Genomic DNA, 19,886 nt, shown 5'->3' with positions numbered 1-19,886 from the left:
AGCATTTTTTGTAATCAGCAAAAGTGGAAACAACTCAAATATCCACCAACTGATGAACGGATAAACACAACATATTAGGGCTAGACAATGGCACGTTATTCAGCCATAAAAAGAAATGAAGTACTGATTTGTGTGACAACACAAGTGAACCCTGAAAACGTTATGCTGAATAAAAAATAGCCTGATGCAAAAGGTCACAGATTATAAGGTGGTATTTTTGTGGAATTTCCGGAATTGGCAAATGATCCAGTTCATTCACACACTGCTGGACAGCATGTAAATGGTATGGGCCCTTGGAAGCCCCTTTCAAAACTAAAAAGGACTAACCACATGAGTCAGCAATAGGACTCCTGGGCACTGATCACAAAGAAATGAAAACTAACGCCTGCACCAAAACCTGTATGAATGTGCATAACAGTTTTATTCTTAATAGCTAAAAACTGGAATGTCCAGAATGTATATGACTGGTTAAATGAACAGTGGTACATCCATACTATGGAATACTACTCAGGAATAAAAAGGAATGCATTCACCTGAATTAACCTCAAGGAAATCATGTGGAATGAAAAATGACAATCTCAGCAGGTATCTATATCCTAGAGCCGGGTACAGTGTTCCACGCCTGTAATTCTAGTACTCAGGAGGCTGAGGCAGGAGGATCACAAATCTGAGGCCAGACTAGGCAACTTAGTGTCTCAAAATAAAAAATAAACAGGGTTGGGGTTGCAGCTCAGTGGTAGAGTGACACTGGGTTCAATCCATCCCCAGGACCATATACACACAAAAAGGTATATACTGAAGGGTCATATTTACACAGTACCTGAAGTAAGGTTATAGCTCTAGAGGACTTCAGTGGCTGCTGGGGACTAGGGGTTGGGGAGAAAGAGGGGACAGACCACAGGAAGGGGCTGCACAGTCACGGGACAGCCTTGTGTCCTGACTATGGTGGTGACACAGGCAGCCACATGTGACAAAACTGCGTGTCCCCGCCCTCCCACACCCAGATGAGGGCCTGTATTTAGGAACACGTGGGCACTGAGCATGTGGCGCATGTCGTTACCTGGTTCTGATGTTGTTCTGGAGTCACACAAGACAGGAGCAGCAGAGCTACGTGACGGAGGGGCACCTAGGGCCTGTCTGCAATGGCCTGTGAATCCGTAAGCACTATTCCAAAATAAGCTTTTTGAAAACTAAGCAGCGAGAGCATTCGTGTTTAGAAGTAATAGCTGTATGTCAATAAAACTCTGATGGCAAGGAAGAGAGAGAACAGGAGTCCTGCACTGTGTGGCCACAAACCTCCCTGGCTCCCTGAATCACAAAAATCGAAACTGCTCCCCTTTGCTTGCAACGCTCCAAGTGGTCCAGACTAAGCTGATTCCATTCCTCCCTCACCAACAATGATCCATCCTACTTTCCACCCTCACACACGCGACGCTGCTTTCATCCTGGGAACAGCTGCCCTGGCTTTTTCTTCCACCCGAAACGCTTTTCTGTCTGACGTGGGTATGGCTGACCTGGGTCATTCAGATTTCCATTTAAATGTCGTCTCTTCAACCCAAGCTGGCTACCAGTTTCCATCACATTACTTTCTTTTAATTCTTAGCCAAACACCTATAAGTATCTGACATTTCTTGTGTCAACTGATGTATTAACTCTCTCCCCCACCTCACTACAGTGTAAGCTCCAAGAGGGCAGAAAGCTCTTTTCTCTTGTTCTTTTTCTATATTCCTGGTGCCTGGAACACATAAAAGGATAAGGAAGGAAGGAAGGGAGGGAGGGAGGGAGGGAGGAGAGAGAAAGACCCCCCCCACACACATACTCTGGGTCTATCTGGCTAAATGAATAACCATCTGGGGACAGGTTAACAGCCTAGCGGGCAGTGAGTAGCATAATTCTAGGGTCATCCTACAAGGTCTTGACCAAGCTCCCTCTCTCTTCTGAGAACTTCCTGAAATGCTTAAAGTCTCATCTAGCTTGAGGAACTTTTTGACTTTCTCAAGCTTTCCTTGCCCAAGATAAATAATCCCCTCATTTATATCAATATTGCATTATTTTTCTTGTTGCTGAGACAAAGTGCCTGACACCCGAAGTTAAAGGGGAAAGGGTTTATTTAGCTCACAGTTTGTAGAGGTTTCAGTCCATAGTCAGCTGGATCCAAAGCAGGGTGGCGTGTCAGAGCGGCATGGCAGAGGAGAGACAGCATGGTGCACACAAGGTAGCAAAGGCAACAAGGGAAGCTTAATAGAGATTTTTTGCCCCTTTTATCCAGACTACCAGGATTAGGGCAGTGCCAAATCAATCAGTGGACTGGTTTAGTAATCACACAGCTTTAATCCCAGCATCACACACTCCAGATCCAGCCACCTCTGAAAAAGCCACCTAGGACTGCATGAGGCTTTGGGAGATAGATAGACCCAACCCTAACAAATGCCATCACCAACTGTATGAATGCCTGCTAGGTTCATGGAACCATGCTAGGTCCTAAGAACACAACAATGAATGAGGAGACGTTTATGTAGGATTTCCATCCTGTAAGCCATGAGGAACACAGACATTGAACAAGTATGTTCACAAATTACCTAATTACAGCTGTGATGAGAGCCACAAAAAGAATGAATGTGTTCCAACAGGCAGCATCAGAGGACAAAAACACACCAGCCGGCAAAGGGAAGAGGGCAGGGAGGAATTGGCTTGGGGAAGTAGTGGTTATGTTGTGAGATGAAAGTCTCCCAGTTGGGAGAGGCTGGAGACCGGGTGCAGAGTCAGAATGGGCCCATCTCTCCTGCAGTTCAGGCGCCATTCCCCCAGGTTCCGCTTAAGCCACCCAGGCCTCCGATGACTCCACTGTTACAGGAAGAGCAGAGTCACTGTGTGGTATAAACAGAACCCTCAGGGAAAGAAAGCATTACCCCTTCATCTTCCAGAGGTGAAGAAGATTTCATTTCAATGAATAAAATGTGTATTAAGCCATGTTTCAGTCACATGCTCAGCACAAAGATCTAGAAGGAAAACTGATTTGCCCAAGATCACCACTTGGTGAGTGGACACAGTGCAGAGTGGAATCCAGGTCTCCTGACTCTCAGACCTGAACTCTCCACAAGGCCATCACAGCCCTCCACCGTGGCTGACCCCACCTACGCCACTTCCCACTTGTCTCGCTGCCAGAAGCTTGGCTGCTGAAATCAATTTAAGTTCGAAGTTTACCCCCAAATCCTCTTCTTTGGGGCCCTGTAGTGAGGTCTCACCCCGTTCACATAGATCGTTAAATCCACCCATCCTGAAGTGCATAGTTCAAGTCCATGCCTTCTCTTTACCATCCTCCATCACCAAGGTAGTGCAGAGCTGCCATTCTCAAAGCTACAGAGTCCTAGGGGACCCGAGGCCTTTCCAGGGGTCCACGAGATCAAAACTACTTTCTGAGTGATGCCAAGTTGTCATGTGTCCTTGTCACCGTGTTGACACTTGCACTGCTGGTATAAAAGCAAAGATGAGTTACACTGCTGGCCCCTTAATGGAAATCAAGGCGTGGCGCCAAATTATACTAGAAATCATATTCTTCATCATCATGTGCTGGCAGAGGGGAAAAAAGCCAGTTTATTTTGATAACATTTCTAATGCAGCAGTGAAAATTGACTTTATGGAAACCTGACTCTTGAATACTCTGTATGGAGAAGTGCAATATACAATAAGGTACTTTTGTCACCTACTGAGGGACAGGGTTGTCACAAGGCCACATGATGGAGCTCTGAGCCCAGCTCGAAGTTTTCATCATTAAACGCCATTTTTAGGGGCCTGGGGATTTAGCTCAGTGGTTCTGGCGCCTGCCTTACAAGTGCAAGGTCCCGAGTTTGATCCCCGGCACGCCCCCCCCCCCCCCGCCAAAGAAAGGATTAAACACCATTTTTACTTGGAAGAATGACAAGCTATGTTGACTCAGGTTTGAATATTTGATAGGCAATCCCTTGAAAAATGAACAAAGTAAGCCTGTCATTTCGAAGAAAACTGACTGCTGCCAGCGATAGCCTTTGAGCTGTCCAGCAAAATTCAGAATTGTAGGGGAGTTGCCACTGTGAGTCTGACAGCCTTCCAGGAAAGACTTTCCCAATGAGACCGATGGGGATATTAATAATTAGGGTTTTTTATATTGCATAAATATCTGAAGATCTGTATAACTCAATGAATTAATATTTTCCAGATGATCAATGCATGTTGTAAAATCATGCACAGGTTAAAAAAGTCTAATTATAGTATAAGACAGACCAATAGGCACTCATCTAGAAACACTTCCATCCTCCACAACAGAGAGAAATAAATTTCTGTCATTTAAGCCACCTGGTCTGTCATGCTTTGCTACAGCAGTCTTAGCAGATAAATATGCACACATTCAACGAAGAAAACACACATTTAACCCAATCTCATCCAAAAAATAAAGGCACATTTCACAACTCATTTTGTGAGCCCAGTATTACTCTGATAACCCTTTCTTAATTATAAGAAAATTTAAATAACAGGTTCAGCTTGTGACACAGATGTAAAAAGTCCTCAACATAATCTTAGCAAATTGATTCCATCAATATATAGAATCCTAAGGTTTATTATTTTTTTGGTAAGTGTGTGGCTTAGCATTTGATAACCAAACAATGTCGTTCAGCTCATTAACATACTTAGAAGGAAAAACGTTATGATAGCTCAATAGATGCTGGAGAGCATCTGACATTATTCAACTTCAGTTCACGGTTAAAACTCTCCACAATCGAATGGTAACTTCCTTGACCTTATAAAAGGCATCTACAAAAAACTACAGTTAGTATATTTTTTTGTATTAAATTCTTTTATTGGTACATTGTAGGTATACAACACAATTACATTTCTCATTGGGAACTGTACCTTTATATAATGCATCTTGGTTCTTATTTTTTCCCCATTCCTAGCCCTCCCTTCAGGCCCTCCACCCTTCCCTATTTACAAAGACTTTATTTCCATTTTATCCATTTCTCAGCATTTTTCCTTTCCCTTCTTTCCTTTCCCCTGCCCCTCCCACTACCCCTACCCCTTTGGACCTTTTCTTCCTATTTTACATTATCGATTATTCATTCTAATCATTGGTACATTTTAGGTATACAATATAATGACATTCATCATTGGAAATTTGCACCTTTACATAATCTCTCTTGGTTCTTATTTTTCCCCCTTGCTCTGCCCTCCCTTCAACCCCTCCAGTCCTCCCTATTTACAAACATTTTGTTCCTATTTTTCCATTTTCTCATATTAATCCCACTTCCTTCTATCCTTTCCCCTAGCCCTCCCACTTCCTTCCCCTTTGCCCCTTTTCTTCCTATTTCACATTACCTATTATACATTTAGTCCTTATTTACACTTTCAGTTTCTCACACCAGAGAAACTATTTGGTATTTATACATGTGTGTCCTATGTATTTCACTTAAGAGTATCGCCTCAATGTGCATCCACTTAGCTATAAATGTCTCTAATTTCTCATTTTTTATGGCTGAGTAGTACTCCATTTTATAAAAAAACCACATTTTCTTTATCCAGTCTCCAGTTGATGGGCATTTGGGCTGTTTCCAAGTTTTAGCTATTACAAACAGTATATTTTAAAAAGTCACTCTCACCACTCTATGCAACCTCAGATTGGAAGTTCTAGTCAATGCAAAAGAGGGTGCAAGGTGTTACGGCTGACATCTAGCTGTACCCCCAAAGCCTCAGGGGCTCGTAGGTGGGGCTTTGGGGGCTGACCGGCTCGTGGCTGTGTGATACTCAGGCTGGATTAGCCCACTGGGTTTAGAACTGGGTGTGTGGAGGAGGAGCCTGGTGGGAGGAGGATGGTTGCTGGGGTGTGGCCTGGAAGAGTCTGTCTCTCCCCACCCCTGATCGCTTGCTGCTTCCTGCCTGCCATGACCTGAGCTCTTTCCCCTCTGCGATGCCCCTCCACCATGGCGCCCTGCCTCGGAGCCAGACAACTATGGACTGAAACGTCTACACACCGTGAGCCAAATAAATCTTTTCTCCTTAGGGTTGTGGGTGTCAGGAATTGTGTCTCAGCGATGAGAAAGCAAGACAAAAGCTTTACAGTCCACAAAGGGGAATGAGAATTCTATCCACTGACAGTGGTTTGAACAGGAGGACTGCCATCTTTACATACAACACAGTGAACCCCCTGCCTCAACCCTCTGCCCCCTCATCTGTACTCTGACCCGCATTAAACCATCCAAGCCAAACTCTGTCTCCACGTCCTCTGGTCCCACTTGGTCCTCACACTGCTACACCTAATTCTGCCCCCTCTGTAGAAACTCTTTCCTTTAGGCCAGCCAAGCTGAATGGTTACTTTCTCCTCTTACTTAACTACTCAGTACCTTTGGTGCCACTGATCATGCATCTTTGTTTGTTTGCAGGCAGGTTCTAAGTCACTCAGATTACCCTCAAACTCAGTCTTCTTGCCTCAGCCTCCCGAGTAGCTGAGATCACAGGCACACACCACCCTGCTAGCACTCGTTCCTAAAACCGGATCCCCGACTCCCCTGGTTTTCCTTCTACCTCTCTGCTCCTCCCTGACCACTGTCAACATCTTGCAAAGCTCAGGGACTCTACTTTTCTCACTCCAAACCCTTGCCCTTGGAAACCTCATTCCTATCCAGTTTTAACTGGCATCTAATTAATGGCTAGTTCCCAAGGTGTATCTTCCACTCAGGGATCTTCCTGGGGCCCCAGACTTACAGATCTGACCACCTGGAGAACCGGACTCATGAACCCTCACCAACCCTGCCCTACACCAGATTTCCACTGTGGATGCTGACACGCATTTTATGTTTCAGAAACATAAGAGCCTCTCTGGCCACCCCTCCTCACTTCCTATCTAACTCAAACCACCACTGCACCTATTGACTTCATTTCCTATAGTGAATTCCTGTACTCTTATGTTGCCTCAGTGTCTGTTTCAAACCTGAGTTCGACTTTCTCAGACCAGTAGCAGAGCTTAGTCCCCTTTGACATGGATTCTAGTTCTCTGCCTCCTGGTGAAACCATTTCCCATTCTCTATCTCCTTCCGGTTCCCCAGTGTGGTGGATCCAGATATCTGCCTTATCCAGCTGCCTCCTGCCCATTTCCCTGAGGGACAGCTGGATACCACCTACATGACTGTCGCCATGGACCCACACAGTCCTCACATACTGTGATAACCATGACAGTGAGCTGCAGGGCCCCAGTGTCCATCACATTGGCCTCCACAGAACCTATGCTTGCTTGCTAAACCTGTTCCCCCAGCAAGACCTGCTTGGGCAACGCGCGGGACCCAGTGAAAGCCTTGGCCACAGGTCCCTTGCTTTCTCTCTCACTGTCGGCCTGCTGGACAGCTCCCCCTCCTGGTGGCTCTGTGGGACGATCTGTCCTTTGCTCCCTGGACCTGTGAGTAACAAACTGCTTCTGCTAGTCCCTGTGTTGTCAAGTTGCCACCTCTGTGACTGACCTGATCCATATGCCAAACCTACCTTCCTTCCTGGCCCAGGTCCTGCTCCAGAGAGTGAAAATTATGAAGGAATGAACTGGACACAGGCCAGATGAGAGCCAAAGGCATCCACCTACCAGAATAAGCAAGTTTCTCGTGAGAGGGACGCCCGGTCAAGGACCGACACTCAGGCGTGAGGCCATCATCCAGGATAAGAAGTGTCCCGTGAAGCACACTGCAAACACCCATGACCACGTCCCTGGGCCTGCTCAAGGCAGGGCTAGTTTGCAGCCACTATCCAGACGGAAAGGCCAACTGAGGGAAACATCTGTCCTCGATATCTTGCTGATTTGCCCACTTCTCCCTGTCCCACTGTTTGTGCCGCCGTGCAGCATCTGCCAGAGAACTTTATAACCACAGCCCCGTGCTGTGCATACCTCACAGCTCCACGCAAGCCGCTTACCCACTCTTGGCAGCCTGATCTTCTCGAAACGCACACAATCTTATCACCCTTTCTTTCATGAGGCCATAAAGTTCCCACCTCCTAGGACAAAGCCCAGATCCTCACCGGAGCCTATCAGGCCCTGCATGGCCCGGATCGGCCAGAACTCTTAGCTTACTCTTCTCACTCTGCCCCACTGGTCCCAGCCCCAGCACACTTCTTCCCTTCCTCCCAGGCCCCAGGGCCCTGCCGCTGGGTTGCTAACCTCAGCTTCCGCTAGGAGAACCAGCGATCCGACAGCTCTTACCTGGGGCAGCAATCCTCACAGAAGCCTTTCTTTACCGTCAGTCTCGGCCAGGCCCCCTGGTTATCTTCTTTCTTTCCTTGAAGCATTTACTTCCATTTGAAATTATACAGTCACTAATAGGGCTTTTTATCTGTGTCAGTTACCCGTATTAGGACACTAAACTTATGACATCAGGTTTTTGTATTTTGCTAAACATTGAAACCTAGCATCTAACATGGTAGCTGCCTCATACTAAGTGCTCAAATATTTGCTGAAGATTTGACTCAACAATGACACAAAATGAGGTGTATATATCTCCTACCACTTAGCACTATTTGTAATAGTAATGTATTAAAAATGACTTCACAACCCATCAGTACAGGACTTAGCTAAATATATTACAATATATCTATATTTAACACGTTCCTGCTGGCTCAAACTGCCATCCAATCGGGCAGCTTATACCACTTGGTAGTACAAAGGGATCCAATCACTTCTTTTGGTCTTTTGACTAATAAAATAAAAAGTCTATAAATAGATCAAATGTAGTTAGTTGCTTGAATTTGAATAATTACTGCCCAAATACAAACATTAATATATATTTGTAATCATAATTATAATAATTTCTTTAAGAATTATTTCAATAATCAACAAATTTATTTTTAAGTAATTTGTGTCTGTAGCATTTCTTCATGGGTTAAAAGTTTATCATTAATTCTCTAAATTTTAACGTGGGAATTTTACAAGTACCCATTGCTGGTGTGTATAATGTGCATTTACAACTGCTGTACCACAAATGAGCTGTATTATAATTTTTAACATCATTTTAATGTTTTCCTTAAGGAACTGTGATTTACTGGCATCTGGTCTGTTAAATCACTGCCATTCTTTGATTCCAAAGATGCCCTGAGAAGCAGCACAAACCCACCCAATGGGACAATCATGCATGCACCACTAGTGGTTTGAGCTGGCAAGAATGATTGAATTCAATTCAGAGCGGCCTGGCAGCAAGACGAATGGACTATGGCCCTGGGTTGAGCATTATAAGGCAACTTCATATGTGTTGATAGGGAAAGATCTTTAAGATCTAATTGTGAGTAAAGCAATGTGTAGCAAGGTGTGCATGGTGCTGCCATGCGTCAAAAACAACAAAAAATAATGCGTGTTTGGCTTATAAAAACAGTCATTGAATGTTTACACAAGAACTGGTCACAGCCAGTACATATCTGGAGGGTGGATGGGAACCCGGGCATCAGAGGTGGGAGAGAAACCACTGGCTCAATGAACACTGCACACTGTACACGATGCTCCTGTACAAAAGTCACTAGACGCTGCAGAGAGTAACTGTGCAGGATGTCTTCCCCTTCTGCATGCCCTCAACCCTCATCCCTCTTCCTGTGTTGTTCACTCACAGAAGGTATTAGGACTCCCCTGGGAAGTAACAGAAAGCTTTAAAAAACTTTTAAATGTCATTTTCAAAGTATTACTTTAAAATTATCCATTTGCACTCATAATAAACCCCTGCTTTACTCTTCATAGTTTACAAAACACTTTCAAACACAAGCTCTATTAAGATCCTATAAACTTTGGTTAATATACCTCTAATCCCATTTTGTACATAAGAAAACTGCAGCTGTGAGAAATTAAGGGACCTGCCCAAGGTCCTCCCTCCGAAAGCAGCAGAGTGATCTAGATTTTCTCAGAGGCCACATCCTTCTCAGGCCACTCAGAGGAGGACAGCTCCTTCCGTTCGGAGTTACTTTGTAGCTCCATAAAAAGGAAAAGAGAACGTGAGGGGCAGAACAACCTTCACAGACTTTATTTCCATGCCATGACATTTTCTGACAGACTGATGCAAGCAAGGGTCAGGCTAGGTCTGGCTCCCAGGGGATGGTACTGGCAAAGAAGGAATAATATTCAACTTCTGCTTTCACTGTTATTCTCGTGCAGCAGAGGAGAAAAGCGAAGGGAAAATGTCCTTGGCTGGTGCAGAGAGAATCCTGCCAGTAAACCTCCACCGTGCCAAAGACACCCCCTCAAGTACCATTAACATCATGACACCAAACCAGAGAGGCACTGAACATTTAATACCACTGCTGACTTCTTGGCAACTTTTAAAAGCAAGGTTATGTTGCTATTAACCAAGGGCTGGGTGGGATATTTGAAAATAGAGAGGTGCTGGAAAGGAACCAGAGTGTGGGAGGATTTTGCTCCTGAGGACTGAGTTGAATGGCGTCCCGGGTGTGCAACACAAAAGTTTCCCTACGTAAGATTTTCCTCCTGTTCCATCTCTTAACCTGCAGATCAACCCAAGAGCCCCAGATTCTTGTGTTCTTCCTAAAGAAAGAAAGAAAACAAAGAAAGGCACTCTTCGTGACTAGAGTCTGGGTGCAACTATCCTGGCTGAACAGAAGCTCAGAAAGCTACAGCATCATCAATGGAAAGCACATACACTTGCTGATGTGCATGCAGGATTTACAATTGAAGACACCGCAAAAAAAAAAAAAAAAAAAAAAAAAAAGGGGCATTTATGCAAGTGCCAGGCCATTCACAGCGGCTCTCAGAACATGAAAAGGATTAGGATGTTCTGTTAAAAAAAGTCTGACACTTGTTCCTACAGCAATAAAACAGTGATCTGAACAGCAATTTTGATCCCGCCTAAGGTTGAGGGAAAATGTAGAATGTTCCTGACATTCTATGACATGCTTATCCTGGTTAGGAAGGGTAACTTGATGCCTACTTCCCACAAAGATAGACATTTTAGTATCTTTTCAAGTAAGGGAGAAAGCAGTTGTCAGTAATTCTTCATCTAGCTGTTTGCAATTGCTTTAATCATGCCAGACTATGTAAAAAGGGAGCATCCTAAAATTCTTAAAGTAAATTTATTTAACTTTAATTTTTAAAGTTACATGTTAAAATGATGACCCAATTTTATTTAGCTCTGATGCGGCTCTTTTCAAAGTGGGCAGAGAATAAAAATGGTACAACCAAAAGGTCTGAAAAGTTCAAGGTGCCTCAGGTCAAATTTCTAAATTCAACTGCTCAAAAGCACAGCAATCTGGAATAATTATTTTCCTCCCTTTGAGTTTTGACTCTTCCTCCATGGACACAGCACTCCCACGCTTTGTTATCTAAGAGGCCAGAGCACTATAGGGAAAGGGAAAAGGAATTCTCCTAAGATCAACATCTGATCAACAGAAATATATCTGCTTTTACACTGAAACAATTCTCCATGGTCCTATTGTTTCGTGGGTTTTTTTCAAATAATGGAAAAATCTAATTCCAAAGCAATGTTAATAGCTTCATTATGTGATCATAGGGCTAATAAGTTATGCAGCAAAAGTTTTGGGGCTAAGCTATTCCGGTATTTTTAGAATATCTGAACTCTGGACATAAATCTATTACTATCGAGGCTTTAGTTAAATAAATGTCAAGTCCAAAAGGGTTGTTTTCAGAATACACTAGGTGTGACTCACAGTTTGGATACCTGGGCTTAGACTGGGTGCATCCAATTCAATGTAGAGTGGGCAACAGTAAAGATTAAGAAGTGTAAAAGAAAGCGTGTTAGGGCCAGAGATTTAGCTCAGTGGCGCCACCGCCTGCCTGGAAAGCGCAAGGTCCCAAATTCGATCTCGGTAGCACCCCCCCCCCCTCCCCAAATAAACAGGCGTTTAGAAACAAGTCAGGGGCAAAATACAAGGCAGACTTTCAGAAAATTCTGATGAAACACAGAGGAAGGGTTAGAAGAATCAACACTGGGCTGGGGATTTAGCTCAGTGGTTTCGCCGTCTGTTGCGCAAGTGCAAGGACCCAAGTTTGATGCCCGTTACCAAAAAAAAAAAAAAAAAGAATCAACACTGCTAACAATAGGAGAGAGCTAAGAAAGACACCTCTTAATATCAAAAAAGAATAAATAATCTCAATTGGCTGGACAGACCTGTCTACCACATAAGCAGCTGCTGTGCAAGAGTCTGAGGAGGCTTTGGGAGGCAGGGAGCCCTGGGTGAAAGATAAGAACTCTGGGAAAACAAAGCAGCTACCATAGGCCATAAACCAGACAGGAGAAGTCATTTCCCTCAAACCCTTCTCACTCGACGAACCGCCCGGTGTCCGCGAGTCCATTCCTCAGCCTATAAAAAGCTGACTCCCACATCAGAACTCTCTCCAGGACTCTGTCACATTGGCCTAAAGACAGCTTCACAGGGGCCTGGGAATGAGGCCCCCCCCCCCGCCCCCAGACCCAGACGGACCTGCCCAACACCATCTTACCGTTTGTAACAATGCCATGTTTTGGAAAAGTGACAATCCTCAAAAATTTCCCCCAACTGGCATTTGACCCGGATTGGAAGATCTTTTTATATTTTCATACCCCAAGTAGTCCCGATCCTTCTATTCCCCAATCACCCTGGCCATCCTATCAGTCTTAAGTATCGTAAAATCACAGAAGTGTCAGCTATGACAGTTACTTCATTTCCTTGAGGACTTGTTCCTCCCACAGAACAATTTCTTTGAAAACAAGAATAGTCACAATGGTTTACACATGTTGAACACCTACCTTTCCAAGCACTATGCCAAGGGATTTGTATAACTACATACTTAAATCATATGGTGTCAGCCCTGTGATACAGTAGGCACTATTTGCAGAAGGGGAAACCGAGACACAGTGAGCCAACTGTCATCTCCTTTTGTTTCCACACTTTGTGGAGAACCCCTCGTCAACTAAGAAAGCCTCAGGAGTCCAAAATGTACGAGTAGTGTTTTCTAACAGCTGGGAGGGAGAGAGGAGGACAAACACTGAGGTCTGAGTATTTGCAGGAGTATTTGGACTCTTTTGGTCACAAGGTTTACACAAGATGTAGCAATTCCATCATTCTGCTGTGGCACAGCATCTAATCGACACTTACCCTGTTGTCTTCCTGGATCTCCCAGTCACTGGAGAAAGTCACAAGCTGCTGTCCTTGGGAACAGTTGGCAAACTGGAAGAGACTGGAAAACATCCTTCTGTTCTCTTGTGTATCCGGAAAGATGGCATCTTGGAAGTTAACTCCATGAGGCAAGAGGTTATAGTTTTCATCCATCCTAGTAGGGAGGAGAAAATACAGGAGAGATGGATCTGGGACTGCTGGGGTAGAGCAGCTTTGGGCAGGAGTCGCAGAGGGTCGGGCAGTCTTGGCAAGTTCGTCGTGATGACCGGCGCAGTCCTCAGGAAGGAGTCCCTACAGTTACTACTGCTGTTTCTCTGCCTCACACTCCTTGAGTCTCTCCTTAAGGTTTTCAAAACAATAGCTTTGGGACAGAAGGGGAAAGTGTGTGTTTGCATGTCTACCTGTCTATTTGTGCATCTTTCAAGTCCCCACCCAGCTTTTTTATCTCAGACACACTACCCTGTTTCCAGGTAAGAGAATTGGCAATTGTGACCACCTGGGTTTGGAGCCTGCCATTGCATTATCTTGTATATGACATGAAACAGATGCCTAACTCCTACGTCTCAGTCTTCTGCTGTACCTGCTTTCTTCATGGTGTCATCAGGATTGCATCTGACCATGTAATAAATAAAGCACTTGGGCCAGGGGTTTAACTCAGTGGTTCTGCCACCTGCTTTGCAAACGAAAGGTCCCAAGTTCAATCCCTGGTACCAAAAAACCAAACAAGCAAGAAAGCACTTGGAACAGAGTCAGTGTAGGGTAAATATTAGTAAACTTTTTAAAACCAAGCCTGATGCAAATCTCTTGTTAGAGAAGTCATAAAAAAGAAGAAGTGAGGGTTATAATTCTGGGAAAAGGGGGCACAATGGGCTCCCTGGTGAGTCTCTACTGCCATCCCCTACACACACACACACACACACATGACTGGGGTCAGTTCTCAGCAAGTGGGTCCCAGAGCAGCAGAGAAGAAATGATTTGTACACAGTTATTCACACACTTCAGGCCAAGACATTCCTACGAAATGAAAATCTGTGACACTGCTGTTTGTCTTGCTCTGTCTGACCTAGCTCTTTGTAAATATGTTAGAGCAAAAGATAAAAAGACTTGGCTGACCTCTCTAGCCATTGGACAAAACTGTGTTTCATGATAAAGAAAAGCAATAAAGTCTTGGGCTCCTCCTTTGGAAAATAAAGTGCGTCCTGGAATAGTTTTACAGCTGGGTTCTTAGTGTTTTCCCTAAATAGAAACATGAAAAATCTGAGTTACGTTTCTCCGTATGTGGAAGGGCAATCTCTCCATCTTGGCTGACTTTATTTAGAAACTACACTAACCCGGCAATTAAAAAAAAAAAACCTAATCTAGCTAAACCCCTCAAGCCAACACAAAGCAGGACATATTATTCTAAACTTAGATATTCTGGCTTCAATATGGAAAACACGTGTGGCCCTGAGCTTCCTAACACCGCTTTGTGGAGCTGTTTTCTCATTGTGATGGGGATAAAATCTCAGACCTAGGTCCAGATCATTCCAATACCCAGAGGGCCACTTTAGGGACTAGGAAACCCGAAACTATTATTGATCACACCACCTGTGGATTAATTCCCTCACTGTTTAGAAATACAGGTTTCTTGCTGATGTTCTGTATCACCTTAATGCAACTGAAATCAACCAAGGAATTTAGGGTTCCACCTGCTGTTTCCAATTTCAGATTTCAATAGACTCCGGTAATCAATGAGAATTGCCTGCATTCTGGGGCAGATGGTTTCTATCTTGACCAAAGGCCAATTTCACAGAACCTCGAAGATTGTCCTGGCCCTGAATCAGCGAGGACCACCTGTCTGATTCACCTCTGTACTCAAAATATTGTGACCTGGAGTCTTACCCCAGCAGGTCCAGGAATCTGCTGTTGTGAATAACCTGGCAGCTATCAGGAGGCGGTGCAGTAAGAGGAAAGGACAGCAGGCTGTTTGGGCACTGCAGTGGGTACCAGGAGAGCAAATCTTTGTTAGGCAACTACTCTACGCAGGTGCTTTGCCTGTTCCTGTGCTTCCGTATCAAGAGGCTCTGCTTCTCACCCCATGCAGGCGAGGAAGTCCTGGACAGAAATCACAGGAAAGGAGAGCCAGAACGCCAAAGCCTGACTTCAAAGGTTGCTTGTGCTCCGATCTGCTCCCGCCGGAGGCAGGTAAAAATAAAGTCAAATAGTTGTCGGAAGCACTGGGGCCTCTGCCTGCAGCGCCTGCACAGCATACTGACATCACCTCCGGTTTTTAGGGAGATGATCGGGCCCCTGGAGAGACGTGGGACTGAGCAGGGGAGGCCAGCTGCGGGGGACGCGGCCCGGGAGCGCCCGGGCGGCCAGCGGCGGCGCCCGGCTCACCTGAGGAAGAAGAAGTAGGAGTAGCCCTGCACCACACTGTGCGAGTGGCAGGAGAAGTAACCCAGGCCGGAGAGGTTGAGCCGAGAGCCGGCGGGCACCTCCAGCATGCCGCCCCACGCCTGGTCGCACAGCATCTCCACCTCGGCCGAGTAGAGCAGCGCGCGCTGGCCGGCCTGGTGCTGCCAGGGCAGGTGGTTGTAGAGGCCGGGCGCCTCGGGGTGCAGCGCCAGCACGCGCGCGTACACGATGGTCTCGGCCAGCTCCGCGCGGCAGCCCTCGCTCAGGGGCCTCCAGTCGGAGGGCAGCAGGCAGGCGCGCGCGGGGCGGCCGGCCAGGCAGAGCGCGGCGAGCAGCAGCGGGCGCAGCATGCCGGGCTAGCGGGGGCGCATGCCGGGCCGGGGTGCAGTGTGGGCCGCGGATCTGGGGCTCCGGGCTCCCGCGCGCGTCTCCGCTCCGCCCGGCCCGACCAGCCGCGCTTTAAGAGGTCTCCGGGGCGGGACCGACGGGGCGGGCGGGGACCTGCGCCTCCTCCCCTGCCCCCAGCGACCGGCCGGGCTGGAGTCGCTGTCCGGGCTCCGGGGCTGCGCAGGGCTCCCGCCAGGTGTGGAGCCTCGTTCCGGGCATGCACACCCGTGAATAACTGCTCGCCGCTCACAAGACTCCGCAAGTCTTTTGTTTTATGCGGAGCTCCTGGAGAGCAAACCTGACTGTATCTTCCCAGAGATTCAGCGTGGGCGAATAAACCGTTTCAGATTCTCATTCTCCTCTGACTCGGATTGTCTTTTTAATGATCCTCGCGAAGCCTTGATAAGAGATTCTGCACACCCAGCCCCCGAGAAATTCAGAAGTAAATTCCAAACCGCCTGTCCCAAGCCAGTGAATGTGTTGAGATGACCCAAACTCAACGGTTCTGTGCTACCGTAATAGATGCTATATATTACCGTATGTCGTGTGTATCATGTATCAGGTATACGATACACCCATCATCGCACATATACATATTTAATATATAACCAACCTAGAAGATTTATAAGCAAACAGGGGCCGGGGATTTAGCTCAGTGGTTTCGCTGCCTGCTGCGCAAGCGCAAGGACCCGAGTTCGATCCCCGGTAAAAAAAAAAAAAAAAAAAAAAAAAAAAGATTTATAAGCATACTCCTTTAAAGTAATAGACTGCTCTGCAAGCACTTTGGTAATTTGGCAATTCTGCAAGTCTGAGCGTTGGAGCCAGCTGATTTCTTCTGTGATCTGGAGAGAAGTGTTCCCGGGAAAATGTGGAAGAAGAGGATACAAAAATGAGAGTGAAGATTCCAATGCTGAGCTCCAGCAGGGCGTGCGGGTGCGTGCCTGGAGTAGAGAGACTGAGGCAGGAGGACCGCCACGAGTTTGAGGCCAGCCCGGGCTACACAATGAGATGCTGTCTCACAACCCCGGGTGGGGGCCTTCAGTTAGGGTGATTCCATTTGGAAATACTTGTTGAGGCCACAGTTTGTGAAAAGCAACTCTGAGGTTCCAACGCAGCCCACAGAGGAGGGACTTGGAGGCACCAAAGGGAGCACTTTGGGCCCCATCACATGATGAAAGGATCAGGGTTCCAGGTAGCCTGAGGGGACTCAAGGGCTACAAAGGACAGCTGAGGGCCACACTAGTCCTGTCAGACTCCGTCAACCAGATTCTTGTGTTACTGGGGACTCAACCCAAGGTCTTCACACTGAGGCACATCCTCACCCCTTTTTACATTTGATGTATAGTTTTAGTTCCATGACAGGGTCTCACTAAGTCTCTATGCTCAGCTTTCCATCAGCCAGTTTCCTATTCTTACAAATCCTGTGATGGGTCCCAAAGCAGAAGAAAGAGGGACAGCTTCTCAAAGACAGTGAGGCCCTGCATACCTGGTGTTCAGCCTGGAACCTTAATAAATTCTGTAGAAAAAATAAAATCAGACTCTCATCCAAGTGAATCCAGGGGACAGCAGGGCCAAATATAGTCGTTTTGCGGGGAGCTTTAGCATATGAGTGGGGGAGTCAGGACACAATTCAGTCTACCCCAGGTGTCTGACAGGTGTTCTGCAGGTTTGCTAGAGAAAGAGACAGGAGTGATGTGAAGTGGTTTACATTCTGGGAGGCAGACTTGGAGGGGGCATTGCCAAATTTTAACATACTGACAATTGCTAACATTTGCTCATTGCTTCCTATGGGCCAAGTCCTGTCACAAGGACTTTGTGTGCTATTGTAACTGACTCTCTGGACAATATTCCAAAGTAGACACTACTATTATTGTCATTTTACAGCTCAAGAAACTTAGACCTAGACAGAGGAATAGGCTTACCAAGATTGCAGAGCCAAAAGTTGGATTTTTACCCAGGAACCAAACCTTAGTAATCAGACTCTAGAGTCTATATGCTTAACTACAACACTGCAATAGGGGCAAAAATAGGAAAAGGTTTAAAGGCCCCATGGTTAGGAGGTTCATAGAGTTTGAAATTAGCAAGAACCTTAGCATAATTCCCAGTGACAGGTCAAGGAATGCGGAATTGACCTAATATTAATTTTGTATTATCCAGATGCCCTGCTCTATTTCAGTTCTACAGCTTATACAGACAAGATAGTAAGAAAGATTTTCTTTTTCATTGCATCTCCAAGTGCCTCAGAGGACTGGAAAAGCTTTATCGATGTCTACCAACCCAAAAGCTTTGACTTCTTTCCATTTGGACATGCAAATAAATAAAAAGTAGTATGCACATCTGTTTTCTCTCTTCTTATATAACTGTGACAGAATCAAAACTCTTCAGTAGAAAAAAATCTCTTCAGGAGTAATTAGAACGTATTTTCTAGAAGCCCTCTCCAAGATTGTCCTCCTTATGGACTCCTTTGACACACAACTCGTGTCCTCCTTCTCCTCTGCAGGCAGAAGGCCATATCCATTGGGGCTCTTTCCCTGGCAGAGCTGTTGGCACATCTCACGGTGCCTCCTTGGGGACAGAGACCTCTAAAGAAGCACAATGTAGCCAGAATGGGCAACACAAGTCCCACAAATCAAATATGGATTTAATAGTGACCCACGCTATTTCCATCCCTTGATTCCTGGATGCCTCTGTTTTGCCTAAGAAATAGATGACACTCTTCTCTGTTCCAAAGAATGGACGGTGTCCTTCAAGACATCACCCATCATTTCAGGACGCTGACTGCCAACTGACACTGTAACTGAATCTTCCTCTGCACCTTTGAAAACTTGCCCACTTGCTCCCAGATAGTGGAGCCTTGAGGAGAACAGTTAATTCTGTGGCCATGAGCCCTTTGCTTTACTTCATGCCACACTATGGGCAGGGCTGATGTGCTGTGAGAAATTCTGTAATGGTGGATGAGCTTTTCTGGAAGTCTATAGATGGTGCTACTAGCAGAAATATTAAAGGCAGGGGAGGCAAATCCATATCCAGAAAGTATCTATTCCAGTGAGGATAAATGTCTGCCCCTTCCAAGATGGATGCTGATAACAGATGGCTGGCCAGTTTCCGGGATGAATGGATAATATTGGGGGTCAGGGTTGCTCCCTATTGTTGATACATTAGCCCTCAGCAGTAGTATTAGCCAGACCAGCCTTGGGAAGGGGAAGTGGGTATGGTCGAGCCAATGAATAGTCTGCCTCCCTCCCACCATGGCCACTCTGTTCATGGGCTTATAAACAAGCTCTGGGTGGCTGATGGACATCCACACAGTACATAGTTTGCCCACCTAATATGGTATTAAGGACTTCCTATTCTGTGAATGCACTTTAGTTAACACATGTGACACAAATGTTCTCCCAATCCATGGTCATTCTAAGAGGTCCATTCATATTCCTTTTCTCCAGATGTCCTGGTCACCAATTTTCTTGATGCTGTCTCTTTCAAATAAACCACTAGCATCTGCTCATGAATTAGTATCATTTGAACTACCAACCATCTCTTAGTCTAGACATATCATATAACTAAATATACTGCTCAAGGTACTACCCACTGGGACAAATTTCCCATAACAGTAACCTTCACTGCAAATAATACAGTGGTCTCCTTTGGCCAGCTGGTCTGCGATGGTTTGGATGTGCTTTGTCTCCCAAAGGTACATGTGCTGGGTGCTTGGTCTCCAATGTAGCAGTATTAGGGGATGGTAGAACCTTTAAGATGCAGAGCCTAATGGGAGGTAGTTAGGTCATTGGAAGCATCACCCCAGGAAGGAACTAATGCTGGTCTGTGGATGGGCTCCGTCTTGTGAGAGTGAATTGTTATGAAGCAGGAAGACTGGTCATTGCTTAGTGTCTGGTTTGTCTTGTTTTGCTGTGATCTTCCACTCTCGCATGTATGGTGCCATGATGCCAACTGCCATTAGGCCCCCACCAGAGGCTAAACCAACTGAGCTG

At 45.8% G+C, this 19,886-nt stretch overlaps 1 protein-coding gene across 1 annotated transcript in view; it reads right to left on the bottom strand.

Moving 5' to 3' along the window:
• Positions 1-16,207, bottom strand: part of Ccdc3 (coiled-coil domain containing 3) — a 108,673-nt gene extending 92,466 nt beyond the window's left edge. Inside the window, exons 1-2 of the mRNA XM_004861823.3 lie at positions 15,493-16,207; positions 13,093-13,267 (exon numbers count right to left, since the gene is read on the bottom strand). Coding sequence (XP_004861880.1) covers positions 13,093-13,267; positions 15,493-15,860 — 543 coding nt within the window. The 5' untranslated portion in view covers positions 15,861-16,207. The remainder of the gene's footprint in view (positions 1-13,092; positions 13,268-15,492) is intronic.
• Positions 16,208-19,886: the final 3,679 nt, after the last annotated feature.

Source organism: Heterocephalus glaber, unplaced genomic scaffold, assembly GCF_053883595.1.
Source record: "Heterocephalus glaber isolate CG9 unplaced genomic scaffold, H.glaber_assembly_v1.0 deba00000738, whole genome shotgun sequence".
NCBI classification, from domain to species: Eukaryota; Metazoa; Chordata; class Mammalia; order Rodentia; family Bathyergidae; genus Heterocephalus; species Heterocephalus glaber.
Note: the sequence above shows the minus strand (reverse complement) of the source record. Positions and strands in the feature narration are given on the sequence as shown.